This window comes from Cuculus canorus, chromosome 6, assembly GCF_017976375.1.
Source record: "Cuculus canorus isolate bCucCan1 chromosome 6, bCucCan1.pri, whole genome shotgun sequence".
Taxonomy (NCBI): Eukaryota; Metazoa; Chordata; class Aves; order Cuculiformes; family Cuculidae; genus Cuculus; species Cuculus canorus.
The window spans coordinates 1,844,045-1,869,938 of record NC_071406.1 but is presented as its reverse complement, the minus strand read 5'-3'; the positions used below and the strand labels follow the sequence as shown (position 1 = coordinate 1,869,938).

The following is a 25,894-nucleotide window of genomic DNA, read 5'->3' as shown; positions in this document are numbered from 1 at the left end:
CTTCGCGCTCACTCAAGAACAAATTTCCTTAACCCAAAACTTTATAAGCTTCACCCTTTTCTTCCCACACTCCACCCGATCACTGCTCATACCACACTAAACAAAAACTGATCCAAAACAAGGAACACAAGTCCCTGACACAAGAGCGTGCAACATCCCCCCTTGCAAGAACCAAGGACTCGAAGGAGAGAGACCAAAGTCCTGGGAAAGGAAGGTGTTTCTTTTCTGCTGGCTGCAAGCACAAGGCAATCTCACCTGGTTCATAATCTCTGAGTTGTGCTTTGCCAGAACCATCGGCATCGAGTCAGGGAGGCTCGTGAATCTGATGGTGTCCGGGTGCTGACGATACTTCTTGTCACTCAGGATTTGGCTCGCCCTCTTGTTCTTCTCATCGTCCAGAGAACCGCTCGGGGACCAGCCAATGCCCCTCAGCCACAGCAGGTCGGACTTGTACACATTCTGAGAGGAAGGACACAAAGCAATTCAGAAGCCTCCTTACTCCACGCAGTTACTCCTCCTACGGAGGGAAGCGCTGCCCATCATGACAAATTCCTCTGGGTCAACCCACCAGCAGCCACGCAGGGCCTCCCGTTAAGCTCAGCTCTCTGCACTCACACTCTCCCAATGTCTATAACAGCACAAGAGGGAGACAAGCAATCCACAAAGCTCTCCCGCACCATCTTTTTCGTCTTCACAGAAGACACCTTCCCCATCTGGCAATCTTCAACTGGCAGAGCCATGGGAGGAACATTAGACCTCATCACCTAATACTCTCTGTACCATTCCCCACTGCACACATGGCTTGCCTTTTTCGACTCCCAAGGACAACATTTTACTCCACTGCCCTTCATCGGACCTACAGAACTCTGGCGGTCGGACACAACCCCATCCACAAAATGCTGAAGGCATGACAGGGCTCTTCTGTGAATGACCCCATGCAAACTTCATCCAAGCCTAATCATGACACCAAGTCTCAGCAAGGCTGCATGGCCACACCATAGTCTCATTCCCACAAAACCAGCCCAGACTTATGATCCCCACCTGCACCTCCTTCAACAAAGGAACAGAACAGGAGAGAAACAGAAAGGGAGACTTTCGGTTTTCAGACAGCCAGGAAAGATGAACTTACGTCACTCTGAAGGTCATATACTTTCCGCGCTTGTACAACATCATTCTGGTCGGGCAAACACGTCCACCGATGCAGAGGGTGTTTGTAATCAACATCACTGACCAATTCTTGACATTTCTTGGCCAACACGATTCCCAGCATGTCCACCGGGCTACTGAAGTGTGTCTTTGACTTCTCAAAGGCTTTCTTATACTCCCTGTCACTCTGGATCTTGGCTACGTGCATCGACCACATCATCTTTGGATCATCCTCAATGTTACGGGCTCCGATGTGGTGGCCAAGCTGCTTGCGGTAGCCTTCCTTGTACTTGTACTGCAGGGAGAAACAAGCTCAGTAAGTTTCTGACCAGCTTTTCTCCCTTCTGACACTATTTCATAGCAGTGCTTGGGAACAAGTGCTTTGCTATAGGAGCCTGGCATGGTCACCACGTGAAGAAGCCTCCAAGTGTAGCACATCCTCATTGTGTCCTACACATCCACCCCACACCTACGCTGGCTCATAGGAGGCACGTGGAGGCCCAGACCAGCCTCCAGCTCCAACTCAGCTGGCTCAGGAACCAGGAGAGATGCAAGCTAGCAGACAGGGTCTCCAAACAGCTTAAGCATCCCCATTGAGAGCCCAGCTCAGCAGCAGGGATGCAAAGCATGGAGAAAACCATGGGACTGCTCCAGCAGACAGACCTTCTTGGGCTCACCCACACCTCCCACAGCAGTTAGGACACTGCACTGCACCAGGCTCTCCCGCACAGTGCACAGGAGTCTATTTCTCCCAGCCCCATGTGTCCTCAGCTGCAAGTCTGCAGCCACAAAGCCTTGGAAGGGACAAAGTGCAACACAACACTTTTTCACCAATGCACATGTCAAGACTCTACAGGTAAAAGTTAGAGACCAAGCGAACAAAAGAAAAATTGTGATTGCTGTCTGCTACCGGCCAGCTAATCAAGGTGAGAACTTCAAGGAAGAATTTTTTTTTTAACTGCAGGAAGCATCATATTTGCAGGCCCTGACCCTGACAAGGGACTTCACTCACCTGGGCATCTGTTGAAAAAGGGGCACAGCAAACTGCAAGCAGTCTAGGAAACTACTTGGTTCCACTCTCATGAGATCCCACATGGAGCACTATGTTCAGTTCTGGTGCCCCCAGCATGAGAAACACATGGACCTACTCAAACAAGTCCAGAGTAGGCCATGAAGATGACCAGGGAGCTGAAGCACTTCCCCAATAAGGAAAGTCTGAAAGAGCAGGGTTATTCAGTCTGGAGAAGAGAAGGCTCTGGGAAAACATAATAGCAGCCTTCCAGTACTGAAAGGCACTCTGGGAAAGCTGGGGAGGGGCTCTTGATCAGGCAAGGCTGGGATAGGACAAAGGTTAAAATGTTTGAAAAGAAAGGGGGTAGATTTAGATTAGGTAACAGGAAGACATTCTTTACTATGAGTGTGGTGAGACCCTAGAGGAAGTTGCTCAGATAACCTGTGGCTGCCCCACCCCTGGAAGTGTTCAAGGCCACGTCGGGTGGGACTTTGCACAACCTGGTCTACTGGAAAGTGTCCCTGCCAGTGGCAGGAAGGGTAGAACTGCATGATCTTTGAGGTCCCTTTGAGACCAGACAATACTAAGATGCTACAACTTTTTAACCCACCTCTCTCTGAAAGGTCAAGTAAGACTGAGGAAATTGTGCACCCAAGGCCAGCCGTGTACTTACATCACTGGCAATATCTCGGGAAGCTTTAGCAGACTTGATAGGAATGGCATCTGCCCGCATGTCGTAGCCCTTCTTCTTCTCCTCCTCCATCGCAAGCTTGTACAGTTTCTGAAAGGAAAACAAACATTCCCCTCAAGCCCTCAAGCAACGCTTCTGCCCCGGCCACCACTCGCCACGGATGGACACTGCACCCCAGCTCCAATACCCACCTCACTGAAGTTCACTTTGTTCTGCTGGGCCAGCAAAATACCAGGTGTATCCGGCATAATGTGAACGCTGGTTTTGTCCTTCTCCCAGGCCGCTGTGTACGAGCGCTGGAAACACAACAGCAAAGGACATCAGAACAGCAAACTCAAAGCACAAATCAGCTCAACAAACTGAAGCCAGAGGCCTCTCCTTCGCGCTCACTCAAGAACAAATTTCCTTGAACCAAAACTTTCTAACCTTCACCCTTTTCTTCCCACACTCCACGCGATCACTGCTCATACCACACTAAACAAAAACTGATCCAAAACAAGGAACACAAGTCCCTGACACAAGAGCGTGCAACATCCTCCCTTGCAAGAACCAAGGACTCGAAGGAGAGAGATCAAAGTCCTGGGAAAGGAAGGTGTTTCTTTTCTGCTGGCTGCAAGCACAAGGCAATCTCACCTGGTTCATAATCTCCGAGTTGTGCTTTGCCAGAACCATCGGCATCGAGTCAGGGAGGCTCGTGAATCTGATGGTGTCCGGGTGCTGACGATACTTCTTGTCACTCAGGATTTGGCTCGCCCTCTTGTTCTTCTCATCGTCCAGAGAACCGCTCGGGGACCAGCCAATGCCCCTCAGCCACAGCAGGTCGGACTTGTACACATTCTGAGAGGAAGGACACAAAGCAATTCAGAAGCCTCCTTACTCCACGCAGTTACTCCTCCTACGGAGGGAAGCGCTGCCCACCAACACACATTCGTCTGCTTCAATCACCAGCCACAAGAGAGACTTTTGGTTTTCAGAGAGCCAGGAAAGATGAACTTACGTCACTCTGAAGATCGTACACTTTCCGCGCTTGTACAACATCATTCTGGTCGGGCAAACATGTCCACCGATGCAGAGGGTGTTTGTAATCAACATCACTGACCAACTCTTGACATTTCTTGGCCAACACGATTCCCAGCATGTCCACCGGGCTACTGAAGTGTGTCTTTGACTTCTCAAAGGCCTTCTTGTACTCCCTGTCACTCTGGATCTTGGCTACGTGCATCGACCACATCATCTTTGGATCATCCTCAATGTTACGGGCTCCGATGTGGTGGCCAAGCTGCTTACGGTAGCCTTCCTTGTACTTGTACTGCAGGGAGAAACAAGCTCAATAAGTTTCTGACCAGCTTTTCTCCCTACAGGCCTACGGACTGTACTACTGGGAAGCAACAAGGGGCAACAGTGTAAATTCTGCTCCTGCAGAGCTGGCTTTGAAAAGCTGTTGTAGGGCACAGCAACGCTTGGCCTGCAGTGTCTCGATCCGCCCCAGTCCAGACAGAAAGGATAAATTCCTCAGGCATAACAAAAAAGTGCTTCATGCTTTCTTTGCTGAATTTCAGCTCAGCAGTGCAGCTGCAGCATGAGGGCAGTGCAGGCTGGTGGCACTGAGGGCAGCACACCACCTCAGAAACCCCATCTGTTCCATTAGGAGATGCTGCCACAAGCCTAGCAGGGACACTGCTTTCCATTATGTCCATCATCCTACTTCTACAGTTCTTCTCTCCACACCATCTTACATATCTCCTCCCAGCATTGCACACATATACCAAACATGGACACCCACAGGCAGACCCTCCAGAAACCATACGTCTACAGAGCAGCTGAAAGACAGTGACAGCTCAAAGGTGGGTTAACTCAAGGCAGCTACTGTAGAAAACCTTGTGCTTCACCTGCCAGCACCCGGAAACACGCCGACAGAAGGGGCCGACAAGGGCTGCCATGTACTTACATCACTGGCGATATCTCGGGAAGCTTTAGCAGACTTGATAGGAATGGCATCTGCCCGCATGTCGTAGCCCTTCTTCTTCTCCTCCTCCATCGCAAGCTTGTACAGTTTCTGAAAGGAAAACAAACATTCCCCTCAAGCCCTCAAGCAACGCTTCTGCCCCGGCCACCACTCGCCACGGATGGACACTGCACTCCAGCTCCAATACCCACCTCACTGAAGTTCACTTTGTTCTGCTGGGCCAGCAAAATACCAGGTGTATCCGGCATAATGTGAACGCTGGTTTTGTCTTTCTCCCAGGCCGCTGTGTACGAGCGCTGGAAACACAACAGCAAAGGCAAAGGACATCAGAACAGCAAACTCAAAGCACAAACCAGCTCAACAAACTGAAGCCAGAGGCCTCTCCTTCGCGCTCACTCAAGAACAAATTTCCTTGAACCAAAACTTTCTAACCTTCACCCTTTTCTTCCCACACTCCACCCGATCACTGCTCATACCACACTAAACAAAAACTAATCCAAAACAAGGAACACAAGTCCCTGACACAAGGGTGTGCAATATCCCCCCTTGCAAAACCCAAGAACTCGAAGGAGAGAGACCAAAAGTCCTGGGAAATGAAGGTGTTTCTTTTCTGCTGGCTGCAAGCACAAGGCAATCTCACCTGGTTCATAATCTCCGAGTTGTGCTTTGCCAGAACCATTTGCATCGAATCAGGGAGGCTCGTGAATCTGATGGTGTCCGGGTGCTGACGATACTTCTTGTCACTCAGGATTTGGCTCGCCCTCTTGTTCTTCTCATCGTCCAGAGAACCGCTCGGGGACCAGCCAATGCCCCTCAGCCACAGCAGGTCGGACTTGTACACATTCTGAGAGGAAGGACACAAAGCAATTCAGAAGCCTCCTTACTCCATGCAGTTACTCCTCCACAATGGGAAGCGCTGCCCATCATGACAAATTCCTCTGGGTCAACCCAGCAGCAGCCACGCAGGGCCTCCCGTTAAGCTCAGCTCTCTGCACTCGCACTCCCCAACTCTACAACAGCACCATCAGGAGACAAGCAATCCACAATGTCCTGCTCCACCGTTTTCTTCTATCCCCCCAAGAAAGACCTGCCCCATTTGGTAGTCTGCAGCTGCCAGAGTCACGGGAGGAGCCTTAGACCTCATTATCCAATGTTCTTCATACCCTTCCCCACTACACACAAGGCTTGCCTTTGCCCACTGCTGGTCCTCCCAAATTAAAGATCTGACTCCACTGCCCGTCCATTGCCATACAGAACTCTGTCCACAATCCAATCCACAAAACGTTCGAGGCAAGACAGGGCTCTTCTGTCACCATAAAGTTTAACCTCACACAAATTTAATCTTTGGCTATTCAGGACAAAAGTTATTTTCAATACAAGCACAGGGGCAGTAGTTTCCAAATGAAAGAGAATTTATATTAGCTCTTAGGAAGAAATTTTACTGTGCGAGTGGTTAGACACCAGAACAGGTTTCTCATGGATGCTGTGGATGTCCCCTACCTGGAAGATTCCGAGGACAGGTTGGATGGGGCTTTGAGCAACCTCATACAGTGGAAGGTGTCCTTGACAATGGTAAGGAGATTGGAACAGGACGAACTTTCAGATTCCACCCAACCAAACACAATTCAATAACTATAATATTCAGCAAACTACCACAGTCACAACACAGTCTCAGTCTCACAGAACCAGCCCAGACTCATGACCCCACCTGCACCTCCTTAAACAAGGGAACAGAACACAAGAGAGACTTTCGGTTTTCAGACAGCCAGGAAAGATGAACTTACGTCACTCTGAAGGTCGTACACTTTCCGCGCTTGTACAACATCATTCTGGTCGGGCAAACACGTCCACCGATGCAGAGGGTGTTTGTAATCAACATCACTGACCAACTCTTGACATTTCTTGGCCAACACGATTCCCAGCATGTCCACCGGGCTACTGAAGTGTGTCTTTGACTTCTCAAAGGCTTTCTTGTACTCCCTGTCACTCTGGATTTTGGCTACGTGCATCGACCACATCATCTTTGGATCATCCTCAATGTTACGGGCTCCGATGTGGTGGCCAAGCTGCTTGCGGTAGCCTTCCTTGTACTTGTACTGCAGGGAGAAACAAGCTCAGTGAGTTTCTGACCAGCTTTTCTCCCTTCTGACACTATTTCATAGCAGTGCTTGGGAACAAGTGCTTTGCTACAGGAGCCTGGCATGGTCACCACGTGAAGAAGCCTCCAAGTGTAGCACATCCTCATTGTGTCCTACACTTCCACCCCACCCCGCACTACACTGGCTCATAGGAAGCACACGGAGGCCCAGACAGCAACTCCAACCAAGGTGGCTCAGGAACCAGGAGAGATGCATGCCAGCAGACAGAGTCTCCACACAGGCTGAGCATTCCCACTGCTGCTGGGATGTAAAGCTGAGGGAACACAGTCAGACTGATCCAGCAGGGAACCAGGGCCTCAGCCTGCACAGACCTTCCTGTGCTCACCCACACAGACACGCTGCACTGCACCAGGCTCTCCAGTGCAGTGAGCAGGATTCCGATTCCCCCAGCCCCATGTGTATCCTCAGCTGCAGGTCTACAGCTGCTGTGCATAGAAAGTGACACAGGGCAACACAACACGTTTTCCCTTGCCTCTTACTGAAATGTCAAGGAAGACCAAGGAGAAGTTGAACTCATCTCCTTGCAGTGATGGAACAAACATGAACTAAAGAATCTCTTATAAGAGAACAAATTCTGGTCCTGCAGAGCTGAGTCCTGAAAAGGTGTTCTAGGGCACAGTGATGACTGGCCGGCAGTGTCTTGACCTGCCCCAGTCCAGACAGAAAGGATAAATACCCTGAGAATAACACAAAGCTTGTTTGTGTTTTCTTTCCTAAAGTCCTGTGCAGCTGAAGAATGAGGGCAGTGCAGGCTGGTGGCACTGAAGGCAGCACACCACCTGAAATGTCAAGTCTGTTGCATTTGGAGATGCTCCCATAGGCCCAGGAGGGACACTGCTTTGGATTATGTCCTACACAGCATTCCCATTGTTCCTCTCTCCATTACAACAACACACACACATAACAAGCATGGATACCTACAGACAGACCCTCCAGAAACCACACGTTTACAGAGCAGCTGAAAGGCAGTGACAGCTCAAAGGTGGGTTAACTCAAGGCAGCTACTGTAGAAAACCTTGTGCTTCAGCTGCCAGCACCCGGAAACACGCCAACAGAAGGGGCCGACAAGGGCTGCTGTGTACTTACATCACTGGCAATATCTCGGGAAGCTTTAGCAGACTTGATAGGAATGGCGTCTGCCCGCATGTCGTAGCCCTTCTTCTTCTCCTCCTCCATCGCAAGCTTGTACAGTTTCTGAAAGGAAAACAAACATTCCCCTCAAGCCCTCAAGCAACGCTTCTGCCCCGGCCACCACTCGCCACGGATGGACACTGCACCCCAGCTCCAACACCCACCTCACTGAAGTTCACTTTGTTCTGCTGGGCCAGCAAAATACCAGGTGTATCCGGCATAATGTGAACGCTGGTTTTGTCTTTCTCCCAGGCCGCTGTGTATGAGCGCTGTGAAACACAACAGCAACAGCAAAGGACATCAGAACAGCAAACTCAAAGCACAAACCAGCTCAACAAACTGAAGCCAGAGGCCTCTCCTTCGCGCTCACTCAAGAACAAATTTCCTTGAACCAAAACTTTCTAACCTTCACCCTTTTCTTCCCACACTCCACCCGATCACTGCTCATACCACATTAAACAAAAACTGATCCAAAACAAGGAACACAAGTCCCTGACACAAGAGCGTGCAACATCCTCCCTTGCAAAACCCAAGGACTCGAAGGAGAGAGACCAAAGTCCTGGGAAATGAAGGTGTTTCTTTTCTGCTGGCTGCAAGCACAAGGCAATCTCACCTGGTTCATAATCTCCGAGTTGTGCTTTGCCAGAACCATCGGCATCGAGTCAGGGAGGCTCGTGAATCTGATGGTGTCCGGGTGCTGACGATACTTCTTGTCACTCAGGATTTGGCTCGCCCTCTTGTTCTTCTCATCGTCCAGAGAACCGCTCGGGGACCAGCCAATGCCCCTCAGCCACAGCAGGTCGGACTTGTACACATTCTGAGAGGAAGGACACAAAGCAATTCAGAAGCCTCCTTACTCCATGCAGTTACTCCTCCACAATGGGAAGCACTGCCCACCAACACACATTCCTCTGGTTCAATCACCAGCCACAAGAGAGACTTTTGGTTTTCAGACAGCCAGGAAAGATGAACTTACATCACTCTGAAGGTCGTACACTTTCCGCGCTTGTACAACATCATTCTGGTCAGGCAAACATGTCCACCGATGCAGAGGGTGTTTGTAATCAACATCACTGACCAACTCTTGACATTTCTTGGCCAACACGATTCCCAGCATGTCCACAGGGCTACTGAAGTGTGTCTTTGACTTCTCAAAGGCCTTCTTGTACTCCCTGTCACTCTGGATCTTGGCTACGTGCATCGACCACATCATCTTTGGATCATCCTCGATGTTACGAGCTCCAATGTGGTGGCCAAGCTGCTTGCGGTACGCTGTTTTGTACTTGTACTAATTGAAGGCAGAAACCAAAGTTATCACCTCTTTTCAAGCTCTAATATAAATTTTTCTGATGTTAATATAGTCGCTAAACTTTCATATTTAAAATTTTGTGTTTGTGTCTGTATTTTTTCCATGATGTTTGATGTTTTTACTGCATATTCAGAAGATATTAACTGTTTTTTTTAATAGTTGTAGACTACGTCATTGGAGATGATTGCACTTAATTTAATTAACTTTGCAAAATTAAGAATGACAAACTCCGTGGAGGACAGCAATATAAGATTGTTAAAATTTGAGACCTCTCCTCCTTTCAATTAAAAAATATCACTATCGAAAGTGCGTTCCAGCTCCATGGCCCACTGTTACATTTTACTCCGTTAAACTCACCTCACTAGCTATGTCTCTTGATGCCTTTGCTGCCTTGAGGGGTATGGCATCAACAGGAAGATCATAGCCTTTTCTCTTCAGCTCTTCATATCCTAACTTGTAATGTTTCTGTTGGAGAAGGATTGAAAATAATTATTGCAAATAACGCTCTCTAGGGAGTTTTTTAATACTACAACTTTCCTCTTATGATTATTAATAATAAAGTATGAGATTCCAAAAACAGTTTCATTCATTAAATTGAATTCCATAACTTGTTTTTGATAATGTATGTTTCGTAACTAACTATATAAAATATTTTAAAATTGCTATGTTTTCAGATCAACTCATTTGAGATCCAAATCTTTTTTTACTTAACATATTAATCTGAACGATTCATAGAATCTTCGAGAGGTGAATAATACAGCCCCGTGGTTCTCTACATCCAATTGCAATTGCAACTATTTTTGTCTTCTTGACTTCTTACGACAGAGCTGCTAATGTGTCTTTACCTTTGCATGTAGTCTATATTTATTCTATGATAACCAGGAATTCAATAAAAATGACACAATCCTACATAATTCTGAAGGGACAATCTGGTATAATGCGACATTTTAACAAGAATGACAGGCTTACTAAAATCTACTAAAGATATATTTACAATCTTAATATGATCGGTAGGGATGAAAGAGAAAAATGCTTTCTTCTGTTGAAAATTTTCTTGGTATGTTTTATATTCTAGCAACTCCTCTTCCACCTTATATTTTAGTAATTCCACTCAGGCTCTGCAGTGCATACCAGCTTCCACAGGGTAAGGATTACAGGTGTGCTTACAGCTGTTAGAACTGCAGAATTCTTACTGTATTTTGAACTAAACTCACAACAGGTAATTCCAAACTCTGTAAAAGAAACGTTGCAGAGACACACTTACATCACTTGCGTTAATTAAGTTTGATTTAGCCAGCAAAATTTCAGGAGTATCAGGCATGATGTGAACCTGAGTCTTGTCCTTGTCCCAAGCTTCTCTATAGAGGATCTGAAAAGAACAGACAAAAATACCTCATCTGATAGAAGGCTCACATGCAGAGCAGTAGGTTCAGTTTACCTTTTCTTTACAATGGCAAAGATGCATTAATGCAAGCATGAACAATGTAAACAACACAAGATATTAAAATCAAATAATACAACTTCTTACAGAAATACTACCTTTTTTTCTTTCTTTATATCCATGAAATGTCAGAGCATTAGGACAATACATTTATATACTACATAAAAGTGTCTTACTTGCAGTTATTACTGAGTTATACAGCACCGAAGACTCTAATCTTCCGAGCAAGGCACAGTACTTCTTGGCAACAGCACAGCAAAGCTCTGATCATAAACATCTGACATTTGTATAATTTAAGCAACTGCTCTGACATAGAAAGCTTTTTAACCCATGTATAGTAATGTATTCATTTATTGAATCACATGTTCTACCTCTAGAAGCCACTTACATCACTTCTGTTTTTGGCATTAGATTTTGCCAAAACGATATTCATGGCATCTGGGATACTTGTGAACTTAATGGTATCCGGGTGCTGCCGGTACTTCTTTTCACTCAGTATTTCTGAAGCTTTCTTGTTCTTTTCAGATTCCAAAGATCCCAAGGGACTCCATCCAAGGCCTCTGAGCCATTGTAGGTCTGACTTATACAGATTCTGTTAAGGAAAACATTAAAATATCAAAAATATTAAAATACTAACTGGTATTCTAGATTTAATCTGATCTATACTGACATCAAAAGAGAGTTACTTTTCAATAAGCAGTAAATATCATACAAAAGAATAAATGAATTAAATCCAGAGGAAGCTTACATCACTCTGTAGTTCGTAGACCCTCTTGGCCTGGGTGACATCATTCTGGTCTGGCAGACAAGTCCAGCGGTGTAGGATCCGTTTGTAGTCTACATCACTAACCAGTTCCTGACATTTCTTAGCCAGAAGGAAGCCCAACATATCCACGGGCATATTAAACTTCGTCTTCCACTTCTCAAAATCTTTCTTGTACTCCCTCTCACTCTGCATCTTAGCTACTTGCATTGACCACAGCATCTTAGGATCATCCTGCAAGCTGCGGAATCCAATATGATGTCCCTGCTGCTTGCGGTAGCCTTCTTTGTACTTGTACTAAAATGATAACGATTGCATTATTGAAACTACAGTAAGAAACAGACAATGGCAATATATATAAGCAAAATGTCAATATATTCACTCAATGTTTCACTCAATGTCAATATATTCTCTCAATGAAATAAGCAACTTTCTATGGCATCTCAGGTGAAATTTTAGTAGCCCCTCGATTAATGTGCATCACTTGGTGTCAGTGAATGCTTTCCTTGGGAACAAACAAAGTCCCTGGAGAAAAGCAATGCACGGCTACAAGAATGTGCCACCTGATTCACATAGTCATACCGCTCAGAACTCCCAAAGGCTGACACGCTGAAATACTTTGATTAATAAAATAATCAGTAATGAAAAATGCAGATGCTTAAGCATTAGGATTTCCTAATGATTAATAAAATCTCTTCCATAAATGCACAAGTTGTATTCATACCAAGTTATGACAACAGCAATACACGTGTCACCACCCCTCTCTCAGAGTTGTAAAGAGGCTTTTGCTGACAGGCACTGGGAGCTGCTAACTGGATCAAATTTGCTGCTGCTCTGAAAATGTAACATCCAAAAGAGCAGACAATTCCCAACTGCCTGACTAGTGTCTTCACAGATGGACCATAACCTTCGGAGGTGTCAAGATGCCAGAGCAACTCTTCTTAAATTGTTTCCTTCTCTGACAAGAACACATCAGGAGTCTTGTCAGTGATTTTCCTTTTCACTCCAAACCACACCTTACCCAAGGTGTGTGTCTTAGTCTAGTACAACTCTGTAGGTTGCAGCAACCAGATGCAGTGCATGTCATAGAGATTTAGAAATGTCACTTACGTCACTTGCAATGTCCCTTGAAGCTTTGGCAGCTTTCACTGATATGGCTTCAGGTGTGAGGTCATAGCCTTTCTTTATCATTTCCTCCCAGCCAAGCTTGTACAGTTTCTAAAATTGAAAACAATAATAACCTCACAGGCTTTGGTTACAAGAGAAGGGCTACAAGAACGCAAACTGAGAAGTAGGAAACTGATAAGCAAGGAAAACGCATCTTCCGAGTCTTAGGCTAGTGATTAAATAGATTTCTTTCCTGCAGCAGCCTCCTACTGTAGCTAATCTTAGGGATTTGAAACATACCTGGGGGACATGAAATATGTATCTGTGATAACTGAAGACTTTTCAATTGGCTTTGCAAAACTGTAATTGATAAGGATGTAACATGGCCATTAAATAGTCAATTCAGTTTGTGCACAGTTGATTTTAAGTATCAGCACTTGCAAGTTGAAGAATTGCCTGTGAGGAACCATGCAAGCCTAAGTACTTTATACTGTCACAGTTGTCGCTTTCTCATACTTGAAAGCTGGCAGAAAAGTTAGAATCACTACATGTATTTCTTTTCCCATATGTTAAGTTAAAAATATACTCCAGGGACTTGTAATTTTATTGTGAGGAATTTTTAAGATGATTGATTTCTATGGTAAGCATAGAGTATGGACAGGCATATCCACAATTAAAAAATAAGAGGTATATTTTCAATACATTTTAATGTAATTTAGGCCGTTTCTTTGCTAGTCTGAAGACAGTACTTATTGCAGCTCTGAAAGTATTTCTTACATAAAAATTCTTGCCTCTGTTCTAAATCCCCCATTCTGTCTCTTCTAACTTACCCAAAACAATTACTTATTTTGAAATGGGAGGCATCTTTAAATTTGAAGAAAGTAGATATTAATTTAAAATGTAACACAAAGTACTAAAAAACTCTACCTGACTGTAGTTCGTCTTGTTCTGTTTTGCCTGTAAAATATCTGGTGTATCTGGCATCACATGAACCTGCGTTTTATCTTTCTCCCAAGCTTCGGTATAAGCATGCTGTGGAAAAAGTAACATCAGCTTTGTTAATAAAAATTATAAAGGCTGGATGTTTCGGCGTTTTCACCTTTCCATTTGCGCACTTTGGATATAGATGGGTAAAAAGCAGAGGTGCTGACTTAGATTTATTTTACTGTGTAATGACCTAAGCCAGAATCAGCAAAATTAAGATCCACTCTGAGTCCAACTATTAAGGATTTCATGGCCAGTAATTTCTACACAAGAGAAGAAATGGAGGTTGGAGAGATAGCAATGAGAAAAATGAGAAGAGAGTTAATCAATGCTGTTAATCAGTAACCGAGTTTTTCATTAAGAAAAAAATCTGAAAAAAAGAGAAACCTGTAGTAGCAGTTGTTTTCCCCAGATTTCACTGCTACGTAAAGGTGGTGACAGAGACTTACAGAGTATTTACTGAAATGGATTATTTGTGAATGTCTGCCTAATTTTCCCCATAAATACTCACTTTGTTCATTATATTTGCGTTCTGCTTTGCAAGGACCAAGTCCATGGCATCGTTCTGCTTTGTAAAGGGGAACATGCTGGGATGCTGGCGGTATTTCCGATCACTTGCAATTTCCGTGGCTTTCTTAGATTTCTCCACGTCCAGAGAACCAGCAGGACTCCAGCCGATACCCTTGAACCACTCGTTGTAATCCTGCTTGTACTCATTCTGCCAAACAGAACACAGAAGGAAAGTTTACAATTTACAAATGGCTCCTACAAAATAATCCTGTTGTTTCCAAAACACAGCCACAATGAAAAAAATAGGGGGAAGAAGTCACAGCTGTGAATGACAGAAAGAAAACAAAAACTTACATCACTTTGTATCTGATTCATGTTCCTGTACAGCTCGAAACTCATGGCATCTGGCAGAAGCATATATTGGTGAATCAGTCGTTTGTAGTTAGTATTGGTTACACGATCTTGCGCCTCCTTAGCTGCCATGATGCTGAAGGTATCCGAAGGCATGTGGTAATGTGTCTTGCTCTCCTCATAACCTTTTTTGTATTCACGATCTGACTGCATCTTAGCCACTTGCATGTAATGGACCAGTTTGGGATCATCCTGAAGGCTGCGGAAGCCTACGAGTTTTCCCTTGTCTTGTTCATAACCTAATTTGTATTTATACTGTAAAGAGAACAGAAACAAAGACTTTGAGTCTACTTCATTTGTTTAATAAGCAATATCTATCTTGTAAGAAAAAGAAACCCAAAACAGATTAAAGTGATATTTTGACGTTGTTAAGAAAACATAGAGGTGGTAGCTTTGTCCACCTTCTCTTAGGGCTCACGCTAAAGCAAAACAGACACTTAGTGTCCCTTTTAAAAACAGTACATTTAAAACACTTTCTTAATAAATGACATTTCCTTACAAATTTATTCTGCTCCTGCATAAGGTTCAACATAACTTGGGTTCCATCCCCTTCTAATCTCATGTCTAATGACACAATGAAAACATGAAGCATACTGACGGAAAGCAAAAGGCACACGTAAGACCTGGTTCACTGAAGTCAGTTCCTTGCAAAAGATGCACTATTTATTTTATTCACACTACAGTTTAGAGATATTATATTAGTTCTATGAGGAACTATCACAAATGCTAGAACAACCTCACACACTTCTCTGTTACTACAGCTATCCTGCTTCCAATACTTGGCTGAGGTAACTGGTTTTGTGGTAGTTGCACCACACTCTGAATACTTGATTTCCTATCTAAAGACTAAAATCAAGATCTAAACCACTTCCATTAGGTTTGCTTCTTCAAATGTTTAAAAAAATTCAAGACATTTCCCAGGATCTTTTGCAATTTTTCATTCAATAAATCCACTAGTTCAAATTCTTAGCCCCTTCCTCCATCACTAACCAGCCCTGGACAATGAACTACACAGACCAAATATCAATTCCTTTTTCAGTCGCTGCTTACTGCTTGGAGAGAATTCAGAGTGGAAGTGTCTTCCCCTCAGAGCGGTGGCAGAGTGAATTGACCTTGTGTTGGCTGTAAAAGCCTTTTTGTTGTCAAAAAAAAATGGTGGGCTGAATAACATGTCCTTAGGCCCTCACTGCACGATGGCAAATCCCTCATCACAGATACACAGAGGATTTCAATCAGGATTTCAATCAGGATGTCCTGATTCCAGAAAAGCTTGTATTCTCCGCACCAAGAAATGCAATGGGACTTTCCCCAAAGGAATAGTGATAACTGTGCCACAGCAGTAAAGATAATTTCAGTCTGTATCTGTTCCTTTCAAATGTTTCTAAGAATGACCTCCGAACATTCTGTATAAACTAAAAATACATAAAACATACATTTATAAGGCATTCAAACACCATCACAGTGAGGAAAGAACTTCTTCATTTCCCTGAAAGACTCTCTCTACCTTTCTAACCAAGAAATTGTTCTTTAACACTGCCAGAAAATACATTAGAATACATATTGAATACGTCAGAATTATTTACAAGCAAGAGAATGAAGAGACTTCATGTAACTGGCACATGAAACTGAGTTGTGTCAAGAAATGTACGTGTTACGATATCCAAAGTGGATCATTCTTTCTTTCAAGAACTTACATCGCTAGCAATATCCCTTGAAGCCCTAGCAGCTTTGATAGGGATAGCGTCAGCTCTGAGATCATACCCTTTCCTCCTGGATTCTTCAAATGAAAGTCTGTACATTTTCTGTGAAAAGAAAGAAAAGAAACATCCTCTGCAAAAGCAAAACACACCCCACTTACTTAAATAGAGCTCTATTATTTTATATGATAACTGGAAACATAGACTATTCATATGATTAACACTCCTGGAACAGTTGGTTGAGGCACCCAGGCACACACAGAGATGAATTCTCCTTTAGAATCAACTCCAGTCACAGATACATCAACGCAGCTGGACTGAACTATAATTGGTAACAATAATTGATAACAAAAGAGAAAGAAATGGCATTTTTTTCCCACATGCAGAAATATTGGTGAAAATTAACATATGTAAGGATGTCTGTTCAGGTGGGGAGGCCTTGGCCCAGGGTGCCCAGAGCAGTGGGGGCTGCCCCATCCCTGGAGGGGTTCCAGGCCAGGTTGGATGGGGCTTGGAGCCCCTGAGCCAGTGGGAGGTGTCCCTGCCCATGGCAGGGGGTGGAGCTGGACGGGCTTGGAGGTCCCTCCCAACCCAACCAATTCTGTAATTCTATGAAACCAGCTTTAAAAAAAAATGAGATAACTACGACTACTTTCATGAACGTTAAAGATGTGCACAATTACAAGCCATACTTTATTTAGCATTTGCAGATTTAACAAGTGCCTCCTGAAAAACTGTCTTCAATGTCACCTGTTATCGAGAGAACTCTGAATCCAGTACAAAACTGTGTGCATGGGGAAATAATAAACGCAGTAACAACCATGTTTAGTACTCAAATTCCACTATCTGTTTAGTAATCGTTATATTTGAATGACCAATGTGAACCCTTCATAATCCCACTATAAATATTATGGCTTTTTCTTGGCAACTTTGGGAATTTAATTGTGGGGAACAGAAAAAAAGGAAAATAATGATTTGTGAAATCACTGAAGGTTAGGAAATTGAGAATTAGGGAGACTTTTGTATGCTGTCATCCCACTTATTCCTAATTAATAGAGCAACATCTTAGTCTTACAAGCAGTACTCACATCGCTTAAATTAAATGCATTAACTTTTGCTAAGGCAATCTGTGGAATATCTGGTGTGATGTGAACTTTCTTTTTGTCTTCTTCCCATGCTTGTTTGTACTTGTGCTGGAAGGATGGAAAAAAAAGACATGTCAACATAACCAAAAATTAAATAAAACCGTTTAAAAGAATATGCCCTATTTGAAATACAAAACTCTTTTACAATGATGCAGCTACTAACAGGTTAGGAACATTTGTCTTTTTATTTTAGCACTTAAAATCAGTGTGAATCAGGAACAGCTCTTGTACAGCGAACAGTGTGAGGCAGAGGTAAAAGTGGAAGAAATCCCAATCTTGCTAGATCATTTTATTGCTTCTCTCTTGCCCAGCAGCATATTCAAATATATTGAACAGCAGAAAACAGCAGGGTCTGGCTGGTATGGATTTACCGTCTTCACAGCAGTTCAAAGAGTTTTCGGTTTTACATTTGTGACTAAAACAATACTGATAACACACTGATGGTTTACTTGTTGCTGGACAGTGTTTGCCAAGTATCAAGGCCTCTCTGTTTTGATCTGCTCCCACGAGCAATAGACTAGGGGGTGTGCAAGAGGTTGGAAGGCGATGTAACCAGGCAGACGAACCCAACTAAAGGTACATTCCATGCCACATAACATCATGCTCACCAAATAAAAGGGGAGTGGAGGGGCTTTAGGGAGGCTGGGAGGTTCCAACCTCTTGCTTGGGGACTGGCTTGGCACCAGCCTACCAGTCAGAGATGGCAAGGGATTGCTTTTACATCACTTCTTTTGTTTTCTTTCTCTCTTCTTCCATTTCTCCTTTGCATACTAAAAAAAATTTACCTCTACACACAAGTTTGCTTGCATTTAACTCTGCCCCATCCCACCAGGGCTGTGTGGTGCTTAGCTACCCACTGGGGTTAATAACTGTTAATAACTGAAAGCCAAGCCAGAATGCATACAAAAAAATTGTTAGAGGTGGAAGATTATTAGTTTTACTCCTGGAAAATACATATCAGTTGAAAGAGGCAACAGATTTTCTCAGAGGAAACAGAGCTAAGGAAAGTGCACATAAGATTCTGATGGTCCCTGTAACTACATGAAGTCTAGACATTTGTAAAGAACATCCACCAGTTCAGCAGGAGAAACAGAAAATAAATATCTCACTATGCAAGTATTCACATACATATGAATACTTCATATTCATATACATATGAATACTTCATATTCACATATATAAATACATATTCACTCATATTTTTATATATTCATAGGGACGTGGTTTAGTGACAAACAGGAATGGTCGGACTCGATGACCTAAGAGGTCTTTTCCAGCCCAGTGATTCTATGATTCTGTGATACCGCATAGCAATTTCATGTTACTGTCAGACATCAGGTAAAACAGGCTATGCACATAAAAGTTTAAATCCTGTTCCTGAAAGGGATCAATCCAGTATTTTTAGCCCCTAGATTTAAACTGTTAAAAGCCTACATTCAGGCACGTTCGATAATCTTTAATAAATAAAACGTGACCCCCGTGTATGTCATTATACGTGGTCCTTAGATATGTTAGTGTCATGCCTTGCTTTCAGGTATAGCAAAGGTCTGTTAAGATGAAACACAGGGACAGCCAAGCATACCCGTTTGACGCCAAAACTGACCATTTCCAAAGTTAAGCACCAAGACTGACTGCTGCATCAGGTATGTTTGTTACTGCTGCAAACTTAAATGGATTTTGATTAACACTTTCTTACCTCATCCATGATTTTGGCATTATTTAAAGCTAAAACCATGTTCATGGAATCCATAGGAACGGAATACTTCAGCTTATCTGGATGCTGACGATATTTCTTTTCACTAACAATTTCCATTGCTTTTTTGTTCTTCTCTGCTTCCAGGGAGCCCAGTGGCATCCATCCAACCCCCTTCATGGTTTCATCATATTCTGCTTTGTATTGATTCTGGAAGCAGAAAGAAAAGAAAATCACCAGATGCATGGGAATGTCTGCAAATCATGGCACTTCTTTCTGTGTTTAATGAATATTAGATTTTGTACGTGCTTTAAAAAGAGGCAGAGTATCATGCTGCATTCAAGTTTTATTTAGAGACATCTTTGTTACAGTGGTGTCTATTTTATTACTCTGCCTTTAATACAGTGTTCAGATCCACCTTGTGATGTATTCACATTGCTCGCATGAGATTACCCTCTTAAAAGGAGGATTATTTGGAACCATGATACTGAGAATAAAGGGCCCTCTTCTCTAGAGGCTAAACAGCCCAGGAAATCTGAGAACATAGCTGCTTAGCTGTTTTACCCTTTTGCTGATATCATTTTGGAAATACAAGATAAAACCTAATGAAAAGTGAAGCTTTTCTTATCTTGGCCTGTACACAAGTATTGCTCCTGAAGAACCTGATGGGACATGTAAGCAGAAAATACCCATTTTAATTCGCACAAAGAATTACTTATTTCTGAGCCCAAATTCTTTAGCAACAGCTGTAATTTAATATTTCAATTAGAAAAATTGTATTAGAAAAACACAGTGCCCATCATTGCTGAAGGTCTCATGTAATTTCCTACTTTCTGGGATATAACTGCAGTAATTTCCCTAAGGAAACAGTGCTATTTTTCTCATACTATGCTTTCATAAACTAAGCATCATTGTATTCGTAATGCAAAGGCTGAAGAATTTCTCACTTACATCACTTTGTATCTGCATCATGTTCTTGGCTAATTCAAGACTCATAGCATCAGGCAAAACATTGTAGGTGTGGATCAAGTTTTTGTAGTTCGCATTTGTAGCCACTTCCTGTGCTTTTTTGGCTGCCACAACACTGACCATGTCAACTGGAGTATGGAAATTAGTCTTTGCCTTCTCATAATCTTTTTTGTATTCACGGTCAGATTGCATTTTAGCCACGTGCATGAAGTGCACCAGCTTGGGGTCGTCTTCAAGGCTGCGGAACCCAATATGCTTTCCTTTCTCTTTTTCATAGGCCAGTTTGTATTTATACTGACAGCAGGAAAGAAAAAGAACAGCAAAAACTTAAATTAAAAAAAAATGTACTATTAAGCTCAATTTTATCTCTAAAAACATAGAAAATACTTGTACGTTTTCATCACAAGATCTCAGGTTTAGTCATTTAAACATATTTACAAAAGAGCTCATTGAATGTTGGCACATGAAGCTCAGCAACTTGCTGAGTAAAGAGCAAAAAAGCACAAATCAGCGATATTCTGGAGAGCTGTACTGCAAAAGTTTATCCCATCAAGCAAATAACAAAAACCAAGACAACCCAAGATGCTTGGAAAACACATTTGTGCCTAACAGAGCACTTTGGAAACACTGTGACTGCCCGTGTAGCCACTCCCAGTGCTATGGAGCAATCCAACTTACATCACTTGCAATGTCTCTGGAGGCTTTGGCCGCTCGTATTGGAATAGCGTCTGGCTGCAAGTCGTAACCTTTCTTCTTGTCTTCCTCCCATCCAGCTTTATACAGTTTCTAATTGCAAATGTAAAATAGAACAGGTCCTCTATTAGGAAGGCTGAAATACTCCATATTTTCAAAGAAGACATAAAAATTACAGCAATTTTTGATCTATGCAAAAAGACACTGAATGTCCACTGTGGGTGTGGTAACTCACATTGCTCATTGTGATCTGGTTCACTCGAGATTGCAGAATTTCTGGAGTATCTGGCATAACATGAATGCTGGTCTTCTCTTTGTTCCATTTATCAGTGTAGAGTTTCTGCAACGGCAAAGTAATATTCAGCATTGAAAAGACATTGCATTCATAAATAATTGCAGTAAATACTACGTTACAGTACATTAATGTTCCATAAGCACTACAAATCTTTACAAATAAAATGGCCAAGTGGCAATATTCTATTCCCCCTCTTTCTTTAGTACTTTGAGAAATTTGCAAAATATGTTTTGATAACTAATAAATATTGAGATTGAAAATTTTCTGTCTGCATTCTTTCCTGCTTTAACGCAAAGCATAAATTATGGGTTTTTTCCACACACCCTCTCTGCATGGAAGACATGGAATAAGGACCAGTGGTGTCCCAGATAACCAGGGTCAAATTTAAAGAGCTCCAGGTACAAGAGCTTTTGTACAAGAGGACTTGTAAAAAAATTGACTGGACTGAGTTTTTTTCAGCTCACCGATTATGACTACTACTTCCTGCAGAGAAAGAGCAGAGGTTACCAAAGCACAATAAACCTGCAGAGGTCATCTTTAATCTTTATAAACAGAAAATGTAACCCCCTTAATTTATGAACGCCATCTGAGGCTTCCATCATATCTTAGTGTCCGGTCCTAACCGAGCAGACCACTATTGCCCCACTGGAAATTCTCATGGCTTCAGCAGGAACGCAGCCACCCAACAGCTTTACAAGAAAAAGACCCCATCTTTGGCTCAGTTGTGATCATCTGAACAAAGTCTCACCTTATTCATGGTCTTGGCATTTTGCTTAGCTAGAACTTGTTCCATTGCATCCATGGTAATTGAATACTTCAGCTTGTCTGGGTGCTGGCGATACTTCTTTTCACTGAGGATCTCTGTAGCTTTTTTGGCCTTTTCTACATCCAGTGACTGTATCGGTATCCAGCCAACTCCTCTCAACCAGTTATTAAAGTCAGCTTTGTACAGATTCTTTTAAAAACAGACAAGGAAAATTAGAATGCCCATACACATAAAAAACAGGTAAGGCCTTAAAACTTCTTGTGGTCCTTCATTTCTGAGGGAAAATTTAGCCAAGTCTGCTATAATTGCTATTATTTTCCATATTCTTAGTGTAACATTAATAATATCGATGTGTTAGCAATAAAGAAATCCTTTTCACTAAGCCAATATGTAGAACTCGTGCAACAAACCAAATGCACAGTCCTAGAACAAATTTTGTGTGGCAAAATGAGAATCTGACAAAAATATAATTTTTTTTTTTTTAATCTTAGTAGATTTAGTTCACAGTAGAATTAATTCACAGAAATCGTTTCAACGACTGCTTAATAGCCTGGTTCTGCACAGTCTCGAATAGCCACCATTCCTATTTAATTTAGTTTATAACATGGTTTTTAGGACAGACAAAGGCATAAAAATGCTGTGAAAATAAAGCCTGTTCCTGAACAGTGTTAGGAGCAACATGGGAGATAACAAGGTCTGACAAAAAGAGCACATGCTGTCATAGTACATGTATACATGGGAAAATTTGTCCTGAGGTATCACGCTTCCCTCCTTGCAAATATCCCGAGTTACACAGCCAAGCAAGCTCAGCCAACTCAGCAAGGCCAGGAAAAATCCAGTGGGGAAGCAAAAAAACTTGAGACAAAAATATCTGTATTTGAAATGAACAGCATCTAAAGGTCAGGTCCTCTGCCTGTGGGAACGTGTACATTATCCTCCCCAAACAATGCTTAGAATCTGAAGAACTCTTCCAATCAGATTATCCACCTTTTTTTGGAATTTCAAATTTTTCAGATGATTGTTAAATAATGCAGATTAAATTAAACACTTTGTGGGTAAACAAATAGACCCTAAAGTTACACTAATGAAAAAAAATGGAAACAGGTCACAAAATTTAACAGAAACTAGAAAACTTTTTTATGAATGCTTGTCACGCATGGCACATGTGTCTGTTGGAGGATAAAGGCAGGAAGGAAAAGTGAAAAAAACAAATCTCAAATGCATAGGCATAATACAGTTGTGACTATATTTTCAGTAAATTTAAAGAAAATATAGTAAGAATTTAGACTCTGTACATAACCTATTACCTCTGACAATATGAAAAATAATCCTAGCAATAAGACAGTGTAATTTCATATCCGACTACAGAAATACACAAATCAGACAACATGTTCATTGGCTGAGAATTAGCTAGATATGTAGAGATACAAAGGAAGTTGTTACTTGATAGGTAGGTTCCCTAGAATTTATCAGCTACGCATAACTGATAAACTTTAGAAAATGCACAGAGTTCCAGGCTAGACATTTACATCTCAATCTACTATTAATCCAACATAATTCATTTCTTAGTCTTAAAATGTTAATAGAGTAAGACAGTAATTATGAGAAGAAAAAAAAACGTGCTGATTAATCATTACGTACATCACTCTGCAGCTGCATCACATTTCTTGATAGCTCCAGATTCACGGAATCAGGCAAGAGTGTGTAATCATGAATCAGTTGTTTATAGCCAGCGTTTGTAACTGCTTCTTGGGCTTTCTTGGCAGCCGTCACGCTGAACATATCTAAAGGAGTATGATATTTGGTCTTGGTGACTTCGTAGTCCTTCTTATATTCACGATCTGATTGTATTTTGGCCACATTCATGTAATGAACAAGTTTAGGATCATCCTGCAGGCTACGGTATCCAACCTGCTTGCCTTTATCTTTCTCATAGGATTCCTTGTACTTGTACTAGAGAGAAAGGAAAAGAAAGCCTCACCCACTTTGGAAAGAGAAAACATACTTTTGATAATTTTAATATGATGAAACATGATATTTTAACAACTGCAGTGCATTCCATAAACTCAAATTGTTTTTCAGACAGCACAAGATTATTTAGGTCAAAAGGAAAAAAGAGGACTTCTGAATTTCTCAGCTCATTTAGACCCCTGGTACAGACCTAAATCTAGACCTGCAGACCCACAGTTACACTCCCTCCCTTACCATTGCCTCTTCTATGGGTATAAACTGGAGAGGGGCAGACTTAGACTGGATATTAGGAAGAATTTCTTCACCATGAGAGTGGTGAGACACTGGAATGGGTTGCCAAGGGAAGTTGTGGCTGTCCCATCCTTGGAGGAGTTCAAGGCCAGGTTGGATGGGGCTTGGCCAGCCTGATCCAGTGGGATGTCCCTGCCCATGGCAGGGGTCGGAAATAGATGATCTTTAAGGTCCCTTCCAATCCTAGCTATTCTATGATTCTATATAATACGTTATCGAAAAGGCTAAGACTACCATACAACTGGCTATCCCAATATTGAGCTACCAGAGGGAGGCACGCTCAAGTGGGGAATCAAAGTCCTTTGCAGCCTGTTGCTTAAGTTAACAGATTTATTTCTGTGTTCCAAATCTCCCTTCATCACGTGTGTCAAGACAGCTCAGAAAACTTTACTGTTGCCAAATGATGCAGCTGCCTGAAAACAGCCACGTTTCTGTTCAGCTCCTGAATGCTAGAGAAGTACAGGTCTCCAGCACATAAAACCAGCAGCTCCAGCTCACTAGCACTCACGCACATTATGGTGCATTTCCAAAGAAACAAGAGTTTCTGGAGGTTCACATGAACACCTGAAACTCCTTGTTATTTCACAGTATCATAAGAGTTTCAATTCCCAGTTAAGCAGCATAATACGCTACAGAAAGCTGTAACGCAGTAGACGTTTGTATCCCACCTTATGCAAACTTTACTTACATCACTTGCAATATTTCGAGACGCTTTAGCAGCAATGATAGGAATGGCATCTGGTTTGAGATCGTATCCTTTGGCAATGGTTTTTTTTCCAGTCTGCTTTGTAGTTGGCCTTATAGGAAGAAAGGTAACAGTTTGCAATGTTATGAGTAGCAATTGTAACAAAGCTGCTTAAGCCTGTATTTTTATTATAGGAATCAAATTATTGAGTCTAGTCTGTGCAATTGCAAGGAATAATGTTAACCTGTAGACAAGCTATGGTTATATCATGATAAATAAATCTACTACAAAGTTAGGAGACTCCTTTGATGCAACCAGTTTAATTCATGTAGCTAAATTATTAATTCATACACATTTTTTTGCAATTTTTATGGGGAATATATGTATCTGTGGCACTTCCGCCCTCGATTAAGCAAAGTCCTTTTTCATTTAACTGAACCTTCAGAAATTTTTTCCTCTAAGCTTCAAAATCAAGCCTTGTGGTCTTAAGTGACTGAAGAAAGCAGTCTTGGCTGATTTTTTATTAGCAGTTAGCAACTGGACAGGCTAATAGGATTTCAAGGCTATTAAAGGAGATGCCATCTTTTACCTAGATCCTGGAGGCCTGATAATGCCACCAAAAAAATTAATATCACTATCAGTATTATCACTGGAGATTTTTGCAGCAGTGGATGGATGCAAGAAATGATGAAAAGCAGGCAGACTGGCAGAAAAGGCGTTACTATCCTTCCACTTGTCCACTGAGCAGCAGAAAGCAACAGACAGAGAATTTGCACTGCTGGCCTATGCAATGTGTTTTGTACAAAAGTGGATGACATAAATTTCCAAACCTAGATGAATTTGAAGAATAAGTCATGCTGGTTTTTTTCAGTCTACCCACACAGTTTGGCAATAAAGCACTGAATGTGTTTACATCCATAAGTGCTCAGTTTAAAAATTTGGCTATCAAGCACAAAACTCATTGACTTCTAGAAGTAAAGGTTTAGTTGAACTCAGAGCACAGACATTTCTATATTCAGTATGGCAGCACGAATAAATAAAAATTAAACAAATATATTA

General features: G+C 42.3%; 1 protein-coding gene across 1 annotated transcript in view; it reads right to left on the bottom strand.

Annotated features, from left to right (window-relative positions):
* The window catches only part of NEB (nebulin), a 120,974-nt gene that overhangs the window by 76,647 nt on the left and 18,433 nt on the right, over window positions 1–25,894 (bottom strand). Inside the window, 32 exon segments of the mRNA XM_054069942.1 lie at window positions 256–459; window positions 1,130–1,441; window positions 2,832–2,939; window positions 3,041–3,145; window positions 3,483–3,686; window positions 3,847–4,158; window positions 4,798–4,905; window positions 5,007–5,111; window positions 5,456–5,659; window positions 6,600–6,911; window positions 8,061–8,168; window positions 8,270–8,374; window positions 8,719–8,922; window positions 9,082–9,393; window positions 9,772–9,879; window positions 10,679–10,783; window positions 11,244–11,447; window positions 11,604–11,915; window positions 12,729–12,836; window positions 13,653–13,757; window positions 14,221–14,427; window positions 14,574–14,885; window positions 16,325–16,432; window positions 17,416–17,520; window positions 19,169–19,375; window positions 20,117–20,428; window positions 20,813–20,920; window positions 21,063–21,167; window positions 21,871–22,077; window positions 23,530–23,841; window positions 24,839–24,925; window positions 24,927–24,947. Of these exon segments, the coding sequence (XP_053925917.1) occupies window positions 256–459; window positions 1,130–1,441; window positions 2,832–2,939; window positions 3,041–3,145; window positions 3,483–3,686; window positions 3,847–4,158; window positions 4,798–4,905; window positions 5,007–5,111; window positions 5,456–5,659; window positions 6,600–6,911; window positions 8,061–8,168; window positions 8,270–8,374; window positions 8,719–8,922; window positions 9,082–9,393; window positions 9,772–9,879; window positions 10,679–10,783; window positions 11,244–11,447; window positions 11,604–11,915; window positions 12,729–12,836; window positions 13,653–13,757; window positions 14,221–14,427; window positions 14,574–14,885; window positions 16,325–16,432; window positions 17,416–17,520; window positions 19,169–19,375; window positions 20,117–20,428; window positions 20,813–20,920; window positions 21,063–21,167; window positions 21,871–22,077; window positions 23,530–23,841; window positions 24,839–24,925; window positions 24,927–24,947 (5,736 nt within the window).